At 33.0% G+C, this 16,646-nt stretch overlaps 1 protein-coding gene across 1 annotated transcript; it reads right to left on the bottom strand.

Annotated features, from left to right (window-relative positions):
• Positions 1-156: 156 nt before the first annotated feature.
• On the bottom strand, positions 157-15,172 carry LOC141286725 (uncharacterized). The gene is made up of 4 exons (XM_073818827.1): positions 15,062-15,172; positions 7,755-8,465; positions 4,514-4,539; positions 157-821 (listed from the first exon to the last, which is right to left on the bottom strand). The coding sequence occupies exons 2-4, from the start codon at positions 8,458-8,460 to the stop codon at positions 288-290; spliced, it is 1,266 nt and encodes a 421-aa protein (XP_073674928.1). The 5' UTR covers positions 8,461-8,465; positions 15,062-15,172; the 3' UTR covers positions 157-287.
• Between the last annotated feature and the right edge of the window lie 1,474 nt (positions 15,173-16,646).

Here is a 16,646-nt window from a genome sequence, read left to right as displayed (position 1 = left end):
TGGAAAGTGGAAGTCTTTGACTAACAAACTTGTGATCAATTATAATATAAATATATAAATGATAAAGCAAAACTGTAAAAAAAAAAAAATTCTTTGAGTTGATTTCAATCTCAGATGAAACTGCTGCTCCTGAAGATGAAATTTATTCTCTATAAAAACTTGAGATGGTGTTTCTTTGTCCTATCACTCACTCTGGCAGTTTAGGACATATTTTATTACTCAGTGTCATATTATGTCATGTTTGGCGAGGTTGAAAAATCAGACTTAGAAAGTGCTGGATCTATGATCTACTTATGGTGTACATTTCTTATATGCCTAGATAAATGTGATGAACGACTGAAACTCTTCCCACATTCAGTGCAGTGATACGGTTTCTCTCCAGTGTGGATCCTCTCATGTCTTTTCAGGTGTCCTGAGTGATTGAATCTCTTGTCGCAGTGTGAACACATGTAAGGTTTCTCTCCAGTGTGGATCCTCTGGTGGGATTTCAGTTGATCAGCTGTAACAAAAGTCTTCTCACACTCAAAGCACATGTGATCTTTCACACCTGCATGTCTCTTCTGATGAACTTTTAAAGTCTGCAGATGTGAAAAAGTCTTTCCACATAAAGAACAAGAATGTGGTTTCTCCTCTGAATGAACTTTCAGGTGCTCCTTCAGGTTTGAAGCCCACACAAAGGTTTTGCCACATTGATCACATTCATGCAGTTTCTCTTCAGTGTGGACGTTCATGTGTGATTTAAGGGTTCCTCCTTGTGTGAAACTCTTCCCGCACTGATCACATGTGAAGGGTTTCTCTCCAGTGTGGATCCTCATGTGAACGTTGAGATTCTTCTTGCTCATCAAACTCTTTCCACACTGAGTGCAGGTGAAACCTTTCTTGTCTCTTCTTTTCAGTAAAGAAATACTTTCAGTCTGTGGGTGAGTGTTTTCTCCAGTTTTGACATGAAGTTGTTTCTCCTCCATTAGACCTGAAATTAAAGTTAAAAAAGGTTACAATATAAATAAATCATGTGAAGTGAAAGCAGATAATGGCTACATCAAATTATGATCATGTTGACACATTTTTACAAAATAAGGTACAATGATCTACATTAAAAGATATAGTCACATCCAAAGTTTCTGTAGTGAGAATGATCCAATGCTTGATCAACTCCACAATTAAAATTTTACATTAAAAACATAATACTAGCATTTACATACTGTACTAAAAGCTTATTATGTAACTAATAACTATTTTAAATGAATTAACTGGCCAATATTATCAATACTATTTCCCCAATTTTCACAAGAACAACAATGATAATAATAAAAGAAACATTTTTACTCGCTGAAGATAGAAAGTGCCCCCATATTATTTATTAGACTTTTTCTCCATCATTTTTTTAAACTATTAAAGTATTTTTCTACTAAATCTGATAGTTTTAATAGATATTCAGCCTCACTGATGAAGGATCAAGAATAATCACCAACCTGTTTGTTCTTCAGTGTGTTTCATTCTGCAGGGTACAGGATCTCTCATGTTCTCACTGTCCTTCAATAAACTCTCTCTCTGCAGATTTCACTTCTTCCTGATGCTTTGATGCTGGTCTTCACTTGTAGACTGATGGGAATATTCCAGCATTTATTGATGAACTGCAGTGGGAGGAGCTTCACTGAAGGAGGAGCAGATCTGCCAAAATTAAAGATAAATCAGTTACTACAAACTATTTGTTTAATATTTCACACATTTTAAATATTAATGTTCACCCATCTATCCATCTAGTGAAATAACTTATTTAACCACAAAGCTTTAATACTAATTCACAACTTATATCTCTTTTTATTTTCATTCACACATTTAGATTTAAACATTTATATGACCTCTTATTAATTTATATGCAGCACAAACAATAAATATAGGGAAACCCCCATACAATTACTAAATATAAACATTGTAAAAAAAGAAAATTGTAAAAGAAATAATAAACATAGAAACATGATTTTACAAATAAGGGTACAAATAAGCTGTCAATGAAGTTTAATTGAACAATTTGTTTTTGTATGTTTTAGTTTTAACAGTTTATCACAGATTCAGTAAATAAATGCTGTTATCTATGTATTGTAATGTCATTTGATTGTCTCATTTGCTTAAGTCTGCTGACAGCAATAAAAAGAGGTTAATGTGGCAATTTACAGATCTGAAGTCATCAGCATAATGAATGAGGTGAAAACAGGATCTATTAACATGAAAGAGGACTTTCAGCGTTAATGATAATATCTGATAATATCTGATGAGCCTCAACTATAAACACTTATTAAGAAAGCCATTAGGATCAGCAAAAAAAAATAAAAATAAATTAAATCCACAAATTAAAAAGAAGAGAAAAAAAAACTCGTAAATCTTGTGGAAAAATATAAAAAGCCTTTTTTCACATGGCTTTACAATTAAAAATAGCAAACGTGCACCGACACATTGAGGTTAAGTTTTGGTGTTTTAGAGGCTGATAAACAGAAACAGCACATCTCCCAGAAGAACAGGGCAACTAGAGCCAAATTTCTCTGTTTATTTCACAAACAATGCAGTTATCTAAAATGGTAAGATTTAGAAAATATATTGATGTTTAATCATCTTAAAGGTTAAGTGTAAAATGTATAAAAAGAGTTGCTAATGATTTTTCAGACATGATTTTCACTTTTAAAAAAGTTTTTTTTTTACAGCATTATGTGAAGACAAAATCTCAAACCACTCACTGACTGCATTTATCAAGCACAATTCAACACTTTTACAGTAATTTTTGATAAATACTTTTCAGTTGCTTAAATAAATATAATAATTATGCAACCCTGTTACTCATTCTGAAAGCTAAGACCTCATTAAATAGAAATGTGAATTAGTGTATATAAATGTAACATTTTAAAAAAAGGTGGCCATTATATTTATTGGTTTAACTTATTCCACAGCTCTTATGATTTCTGATGAACTTTTTACAGCCATTGTGTTCTTCATAGGGATGCTCATTTCGGTTAATTTTCCTGACCGACAACCGCTGCTCGTTATCCGAACATTAACCGTTAACTGATAAAATTAGAATAATAAATTAGTTTAAAATAAAAATAGAATGCATACATGCAAATGCAAACAGCAGCATACAGAGCAACAACAAAAATTGTATTGACATATAGGCTACTTAAATTATCACGCATCAGCAGCGGTTCTGAGAACAGAGAAAATCTGAATGAAAAAAATAATAATAATATAAATAGGCCTACACTAAATATGTATAAATTAAATGACTACCTAATTAAGATGACAAAACTAAAACACACTGAATCCTTTTATGCGCTTTGAAGAACTGTACCGGTCTTATTCTTCTCGTCGGACATAAAAATACATAGCAGGCCAGCCAATACCTCAGTGTGCCTAGTTTTTAACATGTCCACATGCTGTACGGATAGGCAGGAACGCTGCCTGTTAACTCTTAGATCCGCGAAAAAAACACCATCACAAAAACCCTTTCAATTTGCGGTTCGGGACTTCCATCCACTGTCATATGCGTGTGGAGAAGCGCGTGTTTAACAGCGTTCAGCAATAGCCAATCACAGACATGTATGTTGATTTGATTATCACTGTGGCCAATCAGAGGAGGCTATGTTACAATCCACTCACCAACCAAAGTGCCGGTTTCAGTTTGATTTCTACACTTTCGCGAACTCTCTTAAAACAAAGTGTTGGCATTATATAAATAAGAGATTAATTGTGCAGTGTAAAGGTTATTTTATTACTCTTTAATAACTTTATGAGATTGCAATGAACTACTCTAGGATGAGTGATAGCTTTCCAGTGATTGTAAAGGGAGCGCCTATTGCGCACTTTCTAGACTATAATTCATTCAGAATTTGAATACATTCACTCACGGATTCACTCTCTGATAACCCAATAACGCCAATTGCCATTGAGTTGCATATACTACATCTGTTTACTAAGTAAAGGTGAAGCGAAATATGTCTGTACAGCCACACTGCACGTGTCGACACGCGCACGTGAGTAAACAGATAACTTACAAATAGCATTATTTCTTTCACCATGCAGCAAACGTGAAAAAAAAACAAACAAAAAAAAAAAACAGAAAAAAAAACCTTTTAAACCGTTTAACTGATAGTAATAATCGGTTAAAATTCTTACTGTCGGTTAACGGTTAAACGGTCAATATGAGCATCCCTAGTTCTTCAGCATCAATAAAGAAGAATCAAGAATAAACACCAACCTGTTTGTTCTTCAGTTTTTTTTGTGAGTTCTGGAAATCTCAGCTTCTGCCAGTACAATGAAGATATCAAGACTAAATATTGGCATAGACGTCATAATTCAATGCAAATGTAAATTTATTTGTGATAGTTATGAAGTATATGTACTATGTTCGTAAGGAGAAAAAAAAACATCTCTTCTGGCTAATTGTAACAGATAACCTTTTACTTAAGTTATACTATAAAAATAAGAGTTAGAATTTGACAACAAACAGAGCATTGCTGGTTATTTTCAAATATCCTAATCTACAACAATCTAACAAACCCACATGTATAAACTAAAAACCTTGAAAAAGACTTTCAAAACTATTAACTTATTTATGTTAATTGTTAAATAACATCAATCAAACAATACTTAGTTTTTAGTACAGTTTTTAAAAAAATGTCAAGTCGTAGCTAATGATAGGCCTATTAATTTTGGAAAACTCAATGATTTAAATTTGGCAAAATTATTCAAATGTACAATAAATAATTGGTGTTTGATAGCAAACGAACTAGCGATAAACACTGAATTACTTAACTGAGACAAATGTAACGTTACCGTTACTGTCTTACTAACGTCTGGTTTTCAAGTTTGATAGGATTTTGATTACATGAGGGATAAGGTCATTTCAGTAATTTATAACTTTTAACATACCTTCTGCTGTTTTCCGTGGTGTAGTAAAAAGACTTTTGAAAAAGCGTCTCCAGCGATCTGTCACGTTACTTTTGAAAACAATAGATGTGCGTTTTGAATTGGAGAAGTTTTATTTATCCACCATAGAGGATACCATTAAAATTATAGATAAAAAAACATAATTCAAATAATCATTGTGAAGTAGCAAGTAACGGTTAATTAAGCTGATTCACGCATAAACTGAAAGCAAAGTTCGAGAGCCAGATCGTTCAAATAAAGATCGCGACGCATCGGGAAATAATTATTTCTGTAACACTATAAAAGACACACCAGTCGCTCCTTTATGAAGCGTTCAGAGCTCAGGTAAAAGTTGCGTTCAGCGACTCACTCTTCTTTAAATTTTCCGAGAAAGAAATGCTGGTGAGTCTGTGCCATCTATTGGACTGGAGCTGTAGCGACTGCAGAGATAATGCGGCTCAATTTGCAAGAGATACACTACTCCCCAGTTTCATAGACAAGGCTTAAACCTAGTCCCAGACTAAAATGCATGTCTGGGCTGTTTAAACTTAAAGAAACTTGGACTGACTGACCTTAAAATATGTGTTATTTTTATAAACATGCTTAGAAAAAAAAAAAAAAAAAAAACATTATTGGTGTGCGTCTTAAAACAAAGAAAGGAACTGATATATTTTTAAGATCAGTCAGTGCAATATTATTTCTGTTGAAACAGCTCAAACTTACATTTTAGTCTAGGACTAGGCTTAAGCCCTGTCTATAAGAAAGCCGCATTAGAAATGAAATGTATTATTATTATTATTATTATTTAGTTTTGTGTTTTTAATAAACATAGTTTAACACAGGATAATTAAATAAATGCTGTTAGGACATGTGTCTTGTAGATATCATAATAGTGACTGTATAGTTTAGGTCTGACTATAAGAATGAAATAAACTTTAACTGGCAGTTAACAGGAGATCAGCACCATAGATGAGGTGAAAACAGGAGCTATTATCATGAAACAGAGGATTTTCAGCAGCTCTATTAATATTGATGAGCCTCAGACTATAAACACTCATTAAACAAGCCATTCAGGATCAGCAGCAGATCATCTCACTTTATTCTGAGTGTTTGCTGGTAGAAACTGATTGTTTGAGTCAGAATATATGATGAAAGCCTATTAATGTGCTCTATTTTTAAAATGATACAGAAAAAATACCACAAATATAAAAGATATTGACAACTATCTTTATCAGAGATTATGTTTTGTCCATATTAATCTAAATATACTACGTTTTTCTAATAACTACATTCCTAACAACAACATAGTTCCCTCTTACCTTCAAAAGCCTTCTTTAGAGACCTATAAGTGTTAGTATCTACACAAATAGCACTGAGAGGATAAAAACAATTCAGATCCCGTGAAAAATTTTGATTAAATTAAAGGTATAAAGTGTATTTTACAATAAATATCGTAAACTGCTTGCCTCAGAAAACGCAACGGTGGATCATCAAAAACGCGCCAAATTCGATTTAAAATGGCAAAATATATACAAAACAACGTATCAAACTAAATATTGGTAAATCAGTTTCTGATGCAGACAGACTTTATTAAGCATTTAAAGCATTTAATTATGGAAAAGCATTTACCATTTCATTTTTCTTTTTATGACCTTAAATTTGATACAACTAAACTGAGGAGTTTTTAAGGACCTGCAGGAGCCCTCACCTTTAATTTTGTTAAAAAGACAAACAGATGTAAAGGGTTACCAATAGCATTGATTTATTAAAAAAAAAAAAAAAACTCCCCCCAAAAAAGGCCACTTCGGAGTGTAATTACAAAAAGGGCATTGAGCCCTACCTGTGCACGTGCGTGATCAGATGCAATCCTACATGACAGCACATCTTATCTATCTATAAGCATTTTGTAAAACAGACTAAGTGGAAGAATAACTACTTGTTTAAAAAACAACAGTAAAGATGAAACGAAAACAAATCAGCCTCTTTTTCAGCTTAAAGGACATTTTGAAACCTGTAAACACAATATACATTTGCATTTGAAAAACATTTTGAAATAAACTGGAGATAAATTATAAATGATAAAGCATTTTTTACAGAAATGTAAAAAAAAAAAAAAAAAAAAGGTATATAAAAACTTTAGATATGTGACCCTGGACCACAAAACCAGTCTTAAGTTGCACGGGTATATTTGTAGCAATAGCCAAAATACATTATATGGGTCAAAATTATCGACTTTTCTTTAATGCCAAAAATCATTCGCATATTAAGTAAAGATCATGTTCCATTAAGATATTTTGTACATTTTCTACCATTAATATATAAAAACTTGATTTTTGATTAGTAATATGCATTGCTAAGAACTTAATTTGGAGAACGTTTGAGGCGATTTTCTCAATATTTAGATTTTTTTTCACCCTCAGATTCCAGGTTTTCAAATAGTTGTATCTCAGACAAACATTGTCCTATTTTAACAAACAATATATCAATGGAAAGCTTATTTACAAAGCTTTCAGATGACGTAAGAATCTCAATTTCGACAAATTTACACTTATGACTGGTTTTGTGGTCCAGGGTCACATATTGTTCAGTGAGTTGATTTGAATCTCAGATGAAACTGCTGCTCCTGAAGATGAAATTTATACTTTATAAAAACTTGAGATGATGTTTCTTTGTCCTGTCACTCACTCTGGCAGTTTAGGACAGATTTTATTACTCTGTGTTGTGTAATGCCATGCTTGGTAAGGTTGAAACATCAGACTTAGAGAGTGCTGGATCTATGATCTACTTATGGTGTACGTTTCTTATGTGCCCACGGAAAGCGGATGAATGACGGAAACTCTTCCCACATTCAGTGCAGTGATACGGTTTCTCTCCAGTGTGGATCCTCTCATGTGTTTTTATGGTTTCTAACCGACTGAATCTATTGCCGCAGTGTGAACACTCATATGGTTTCTCTCCAGTGTGGATCCTCTCATGTGATTTCAGGTTTCCTAAGTGACTGAATCTATTGTCGCAGTGTGAACACTTGTAAGGTTTCTCTCCAGTGTGGATCCTCTGGTGGGATTTCAGTTGATCAGCTGTAACAAAAGTCTTCTCACAATCAAAGCACATGTGATCTCTCACACCAGTGTGTATCTTCTGATGAACTTTTAAATTCTGCAGATGTGAAAAACTCTTTCCACATAAAGAACATGAATGTGGTTTCTCCTCTGAATGAACTTTCAGGTGACTCTTCAGGCACAAAGCCCACAAAAATGTCTTGCCACATTGATCACATTCATGCAGTTTCTCTCCAGTGTGGATGTTCATGTGTCTCTTAAGGTTTGATGAATGTGTGAAACTCTTCCCGCACTGATCACATGTGAAGGGTTTCTCTCCAGTGTGGATCCTCATGTGAACATCAAGACTCTTCTTGCTCATCAAACTCTTTCCACACTGAGTGCAGGTGAAACCTTTCTTGTCTCTTCTTTTCAGTAAAGAAATACTTTCAGTCTGTGGGCGAGTTTTTTCTCCAGTTTTGACATGAAGTTGTTCCTCCTCCATTAGACCTGAAATTAAAGTTAAAAAAGGTTACAATATAAATAAATCATGTGAAGTGAAAGCAGACAATGGCTAAACCAAATTATGATCATGTTGACACATTTTCACAAAATAAGGTACAATGATCTACATAAAAAAATATTTAGTCACATCCAAAGTTTATGTAGTGAGAATGATCCAATGTTTTATCAACTCCACAATTAAAATATTACATTAAAAACATAGTATTAGCATTAACATACTGTAATAAAAACATAATACCAATAAAATACACCAGGAAGTTGGTTTAAAAGCAAAAGTGAAATATAAATGTCAATTTCTCTTAAGTGTCACAGCCTCTTCCTGAACAAGAACAGCTTACATGTAAAAACTATCTACTCTATTAAAGAGTAAACCCACTACAAGTGAAACACTTGCATTATTAAAAAAACTAAACATAATACAAAATGCACAGTCAGGCTATATAATTCATATCAAAATTTAAAATTATATACAAGAATAGAACGTACAATCAATATCTTTATATGGTGCACATTTTTAACAAAATGCTCCTTTCTAGAGCTCCTCTATTTTTCAAGCTGACTAACATTTTTTGGTCACCGAATGTTTTTTTGTTTTTTCTGAGGTAAATGTGCGCTACAATGTTCTGTTCATTAACTGAATTGATTTAAGATCCAATATCATTTAGTAAAAATTAGAATCTAAAAAAATATTTCTTGATGGGTGTGGATGTGGATTAATATACCTAGCCACATATAGAGAAAACACATACAATTAAGATACAAACACATACAAATATAAACTATGTAAGATTTTGTTATAGTATGGTTTCTGATTGTATTCAAAACTCAACGTGAGACAAGTGTGGTGTGTATCGACAAGAGGAGGCGCCAATAAAAGGTCCGTACACCATACTAATCAGGCAATAATGATGATATCAATTATCAACACGTAAAAGCATAAAAGGATAGACAAAGCTGGATAGTTATATGCTGAACCCCAAGCAAAATAGGAAAATAAAGACCATATTTACAGCTCAGAGACGTGCCATCATCTCCACTCTCAAAGACTGGGGAACCCATTGCAGTCACAGTAGAAGACCTATACGTATGTCCGAGAAATGCCGGGCGATGCGCGCTTATCCCACGGCTGAGCTTCCACTGTGCCGACAAAAGTCCCATCTTTTATACTTTAAAATTAGGTGCAGTTAAAGACAACCTCCAAGTGAGAGAGAGAACCAAGTTGATCAGGCTTGACCATCTCCTCACGTGGGTGCACGTCATTATACTGTCGAGAAATAATGGTTTGTTACTCGTCATCTCAGAAGTTTGTAACCAGTTTGTTTTAAGCTAATGATAAAACTTATCTGAAGGCCAAGGCTAACACTTTCCGAGGAGACCAGATGTTCTCGGGATTCTTTGAAGTCTCCTCCCTCTAAACTCACTCCCTTGAGCACCCAAAAAGCACAAAACTGACCCATCTGTTACATACTGTCTCTCTTTTATGACTATATTTAGTTCTTTTCTGTGAATGCACACATGCATCTCTATGCAAAGTACTTTGAAAACACTGTTTTAACCAATCAGACGTCCACAACTGACTGATGAAAATACTTCATGAAATTTAATTGGCCGAGAGGAAACTGAACCTGGAATTCTTTTGACAATCAAAGATGGCTCTTAAATTTCTTTCCAGTTTAATAATATTTAGCAATGTTACACAAATGTATGTTAGAAATGGCTAGAAATTGGGTGCTTGGATGTTTTGTACAGATAAATAACCTCTGTCCAACTGGTTGGTCAAACCCCTCTGAGCAATTTATCTAAAAACAACATTATAGTCTATGGCTCTAATGACTTCATATAAAAGATCAATGTTATGTCATATTATGTCAGATACCTCAACTGAATTTAAAACTCTCTTCTTAAACAGTGAATAGTTATAGGAATATTAATAAACCTATCTAATCGGGATACTATGGTCACGCAGGTTTGTTTATGTACTTAACTCGTGGCCTCGAGAAATGCATGTCGTTCCCTCATCGTTGCATCTATCGTCTCATGACATATGGATGTCGTTCCCACGAATTAATATCTCGTGGCCACGACATAATATCAAAGAGTCTAGAAGTACTGTAGAAGCACCAGGTTGAGGCGATTTGGACTACAAACCGGTTCTATTTGTAATTCACTGACCCATTCATAAAAACAGTTCTTCCTTCCAGATTGAATCAGCCGTGTTTAATACCTCCATTGAATAAATGACTTTCGACTCACTCATTAAAACAGGAGCATGCTGTCATTTATTGGCAATTTAGTTTCTCATTCAAAAGTGTCATTGTATTTTTTTCTGTAATTTCATGTTTCTGTTCTAATTTCTTTTTTATTATTATTATTAATCTCATAATATTATTTATACACTGTAAGTGCAGTGTAAATCTGCAGGAGCTCTGTGTAAAATATGCTATAAAACACCCTGCTTGTTTATTTCTAAGGAAGAGAATTAGATGCAATGTTTATTTTAGCGGCACAAACGGGCACAAATCGAGCACAAACGAATGGCACCTTTTGGCTAGATTTAGACGATATGGGGTGGAGAGTTACGTAAAAGTCCCAAACAAGTATTTTCCCCCATTATATTTAAGAAGGGCTCGGAGATACCAGGTTTGTTTTAACGGCACAAACGGGCACAAATCGAGCACAAACGAACGGCACCGGTTTGGAGCGATTTGGACAACATGGGGTGGAAAGTGACGTCATACGGTCAAAAAAATAATGTTTAATATCTTAAACAACAAACCAGCACAAACGTTTATTTTTGCGGCACAAATCAGCACAAACGTAGCACAAACGAATAGCATAGTTTTGGTCATTATTTCTTTTTATGGGGTGCCAACTTCACAGAGGTCTTAAATTCAGTACAATAGACATGTATTTTCTTTGTATATGGTATTTACCAAATAAAATATTTTCAAATATATATATATATATATATATATATATATATATATATATATATATATATATATATATATTATCTATCGCCAATAAAGCAGTATCACGTGCCATAAACAAGATCATTGTATCACTTATAACAAACTTGCAAAACAGATAAAAAATAAAACGTGTAAAACTTGGGTTCAAAACAATTTTGACTCCTGTTTACAAAAATCATCCAATGGTAAATGCCCTTCTTTAAACTTACGGAGGATGTGTGTGTCCCGTTAACTCTGAACAGTGCTGTTAAAGCGGTTAACGTAAGCAGCGAGATGTGTGAGGACCTTTGGTAATTTGCTAATTCACTTTTGGTCTTCCTGTCTGGCCTGTTCGCAGCATATTACATATTAAATCTGGAGGAGATAGAGATAGATAGAGATCTTTGGAGTTCCTTAAAAGATAGTTGAATTCTTACAATCTGAGTACCTGCATTTACATGTAATATATTTTATTATTTACACTGCTGTTCAAAAGTTTGGGATCAGTAAGATTTTTTGTCTTTGAAAGAAGTCTCTTCTGCTCGTCAAGGCTTTTAATTGATCAAAAATATAGAAAAAAGCTTATGTTTTGAAATATTATTACAATTTAAAATATTTTTTTCTATTTTAATTTACTTCAAAATGTGATAAATGTTTTAATTTAAAGCATCATTACTCTAGTCTTCTCATTAGTGTCACATGATCCTTTAGAAAACATTGTAATATGATGATTTATTATCAATATAAGAAACAGTTGTGCTGCTTATTTTTTTGAACCTGTGATACTTTTTTCAGGATTCTTTTTTTTTTTTTGTGGTACTTTTATCCAACAAGTATGTGTTAAATTGAAAGTGGTTGTGAAGACTTTAATTCTTAGATAAGATTATATTTTAAATTTATTCATCCAAGAATCCTGAAAACGTATCACAAGTATTGTCAACATTGACAATAAATCAGTATATTGATAATAAATGAGAAGGATCTCTGAAAGATCATGCAACACTGGTGTAATGATGCTGAACATTCAGCTTTGCATCCCAGAAATCATTATTATGTGAAAGTAAAATAGAAAACCTATTTTAAATTATAATATTTCACAATATTAGAGTTTTTTCCTGTATTTTTGTTTGAATAAATGCAGCCTTGATGAGCATACAAGGTCTTTTTTAAAGAGCATTAAAAATCATATTGATCTTTTTTAACTCTCTATCGGTCTTTGACTGTATCTGTCATCCCTCTGTCTGTAACTGATTGTATCATTGTTTTGTAAAGTATCTAATGTATTGTCCTCTCTGTTCTTTTCAATATGGGACAGCATCTGGAGCTGAACTGTTGTCCTTTTTTGATCAGAAGTTCGGTTGGACTCACTTGGGGCCTTGTTGTTTGGTCATGTCGGACTGTTCATGAAGTTGTGAAAATTCATGACTGTCTTTGTGGTATTCAGAACCATTTAATTATGGCAATCATGACATTTCCTTGATGCAAATTTGAGCACTATATGTTAAATAAAACTGGACATGTTTTTCAAGATTAAGAGTGTCAAATTATTAGTATTATTTATTTTCTTTTTAAAAATGATAGGTGCACTATATGTTTCACACTATACAGCTCTTTATGCAGGTTCATATAGTTTAAATATGCAGTAAATTAATTGTAAAAAATATATACTGCATATATAGAATACACAAATTAAAGCAGTTTAGCTTAAAAAACAGAAACAAAAAAAACACAGCATTGTAAAAAATAGAATTATTTTCTGTAATCAGGAAATCCAGGTTAATGCGGTAAATTAAATTACAGCAATGCTGCTGTAAGAATTACAGTAAGTAGATGGCAACCCTGCAGCTAGTATTTTACTGTAAAATTTACAGGAAAATGTTTACAGTGGTTTCAAACAGTTTTTAACCAGGGACAATCCAAAAACATTGTTTTGCACATCATTTGACATGGCAATTCTAAGAGAAAACACTCATTGCTGAAAAGGTTGTCTTCTTTTCAAGACAAACCTTAAACTTGTAGTTTAAAATCAATCCATAAAACAGACTTAGACTTACCTCTGTTTCTCTGAGAGACTCATCTCAGACAGAGAGTCCTTCTCTCGCTACAAATATATTGCCATGTACTGTTAGCAAATAGTATGGTAATCCCTTCAGATCATTTAGATCACTCTTTAAAACACAGAGAGAGAGAGAGGCGTGTGTGTATGTGTACATACTGTGCAGAAATTAAACGCTGTGCTACAACATTTAGAAGGAAAAGTTCTTCATTCTACTACTACAGATCATCCATGAACTATTTTAAAGTGAAGTTCTTACTTCTTTAGGAATTGCATATTTATTTATATCTGACCAGAGCTAACAAAAAGAAAGGGATAATCAGAGAAAAAAGATGTTAAAACAGTCAATCAAAACAAATAGTCCTGTTTTTGAACAATATATGATGATTATTCCAAATAACACATAAATGGGGGGAAAATAGCTTGTTGACTAATTTTCACACATCCAAAGCTTATGAAAATGTAAAATGACAGAGAAGATTATTTGATAAATTATTGTAAAATGTGTGCATCATATTTGTAAAGGCTGGGCCAAAACCAAAATGATTGAAACATGAAATCATGCTCAACGGTATCAAACACCTTCTGAAAATCTTAAAACAAAATAAGAACTTCGTCGTTCACTAGTTCTGAATTGTTTAAAAGGTCTAACAACAGTCAAATATATCTAAATACATATATCTTCCTTTCATAAATCTCATTTGGGTGACAGATATAATTTCTTCCAAACATGGTTTTAATCTGTTGACATATAGAGATGCTAATAATTTGTAATCTGAATTAAGCAGCATAATTAGACGCCAATTATCTAAAAGCAAAATGTCTTTATTAGGTTTTGGAATTCAATGACAGTCTTCCTTTGTGAAGAGATGCCACTGAATTCCAAACCCTAATAAAGACATTTTGATTTCAGATCATTTTTGCTTTTTATACTTGTATAGGGAGTAAAAGATTTTATCACTAAATTTTAAATGTTAAAATATAATAAACTACCACAATAACCAGCAGCGCTATTATAACATTAAAAAATAATATATGTAGGAAAAGGCACAGTCTAATAAAAAAGAAACTTCTGTCATTTTTATTCCAATCACAAATATTTATCACACAGACAGCAAGTAAAGAGCACAACATTTATAATCACTGAAGCTGTCAGTCAGTTCAATGCAGACACATAACTAACTTATTCTCAAATTAAATTGAATAGCAATGTGTATAAAATGTAAGAGAGATCAAGTAAATGTTCAAAGTAATATGGACATTTCTCATTATAGACTTGCTTTTGACACATTTAAGTGCTGCACTTGACAATCACATTATGATTACATTTGTAGCCTTTAAACTGAAGAGTCAGACAGACTCATCTGAGCTTCTTCCCCCTCTGTTTCACCTTTAAATAAAACAAAACAATTTGCTTGAACGCTAAAGCAACATTAATTATGCAATACCACTTGTTTCTAAAACATAAGCTGCATTACTTTATTGAAAAGACTGAGACTTTACACATTTGCACTATAACATTGATTTCTTCCTCCTCATAGACACAGTATTGAAGCCCTTCTGAGGATCCTCACCTGATGTTTCCTGCTCCTCTCATCATGATTTCAAACTATGACATACAGCATTTATCATCTTTTGGTGATTGAAGTCGCTCAGGGACTCTTGTCAATGGATCTCCATCTACACTGTAATGTGGAACAGAAGAGAGAAAGAGAAAACAAAAATCAGTTAAAATGTTACATTTGCATGATCTTGCATAGGTATTTCTAAAACAATATTGTGTTTTAAATCCATTGAACATGCTAATGAATGTACACCATACATAATAAACAACAAGGAACAAATAAAAGTGTGATTTTGCCTTAAAACAAACAAACAAAACACTTTCAGTGAAATGTTCCACTAGTTAAAGCCATTTTCTCTCTAGTTTCAACATTTGTATTGGTCTCAGTAAATAAGTGAAAATAAAGTAAGTGTGAAGTAATGTGACGTGTTGCTTGTCAAAGTCAAAACACAGTCTGCAAACAGTAAAAGTAAAAACTACAATCCGGCCAAAATCTAAAATGATTCACTATTACTGATGTAATTAATAATGCAGGTATTGTGTTAAACATTTTTATCAACTCTACATTTAATTCTGACACCAACCTTTTGGCGCAATAAAGCTTGATGACTGAATTTGATCAACTCTTTTCACAAATATTTGTCCACATATCAGAGGTAATTGAAGATGTCTTTAATATCACAAAGTGAAGTTTACTCACCTCAGTTTACAGTTTGAGTCTCGTAGCACATCAATGAGCCGCTGCTTTGAGTCTCCAATCATATTGAATCTCAGATCAAGCTCTTTTAGAAACTGCAGTGCTTTTGTGTTTGTCAAAGACTGAGTTAAAGAAGAAACATCTGTAATGCCACAGTCACAAAGACTAGAAAGAGACAAAGAGAAGAAGAGAGATCACCAACAAATCATTAATGTTTAGAATTTACACTTAGACTCATCATGAGATACTGAGTATAAAGTGTTTTAGTTTAATCTATTAAAGTAGCTAAGCATTTTGATTCTTGTATGTGAATGTTACTGACCTCAATCTCTCCAGTTTACAGTGTGAATCCTTCAGTACGTCACATATGCCATTCACTCCTGTGTTTGTTATTTGATTCCAGCTCAGATTCAGTTCTCTCAGGTGTGATGGGTTTGATTTCAGAGCTGAAGTCAGGATGAGACACTGTTTCTCTGTAATACTGCAATAACGCAGACTGAAGACAGAAAGAGAAAGAGCAATAAACTGAAACTTAATGATATGAAACAAACCAAGACAGGAGTATTTGTGGATATGAGGGAAAAAACCAAGTCTGTATTTGTCCTGCATTTTATTAATGTAGATTAATATATAGGATTATTTTAAGTTATTTTAGAGTGCATCTCTAAATACACATTTTGAATCAAAGATTTTAGGAAAAGTACCATTAGTCTAGTATAAATATAACAAAGTGAGAGTCATCTACAGTCGTGTATTACACTTGTTTTTATTCTTTCACTGCTGTCTTTTTTCAAATCAAGATTTTTCGTATTTCAGCAAGTTTAGTCTCTTTCTACTAATAGACATACAAACCATTTACCTAATAGTATTGCTGAATCTTTCTTCAGATGGAAAAAAC

This window comes from Garra rufa, chromosome 15 (assembly GCF_049309525.1).
Source record: "Garra rufa chromosome 15, GarRuf1.0, whole genome shotgun sequence".
In the NCBI taxonomy this organism is placed as follows: Eukaryota; Metazoa; Chordata; class Actinopteri; order Cypriniformes; family Cyprinidae; genus Garra; species Garra rufa.
Note: the sequence above shows the minus strand (reverse complement) of the source record. Positions and strands in the feature narration are given on the sequence as shown.

Bases quoted from the DNA above. Each gene is read 5' to 3' on its own strand.
- LOC141286725 (XM_073818827.1), bottom strand. From the start codon at position 8,460: ATGGAGGAGGAACAACTTCATGTCAAAACTGGAGAAAAAACTCGCCCA. The intron at 4,540-7,754 runs GTTTCCGTCATT...TGGGTTTGTTAG, and splicing joins CTGCACTGAATGTGGGAAGA to ATTGTTGTAGATTAGGATAT. The intron at 822-4,513 runs ATAACCAGCAAT...AAGAATCTCAAC, and splicing joins GTAGATTAGGATATTTGAAA to GTTCACATGAGGATCCACAC.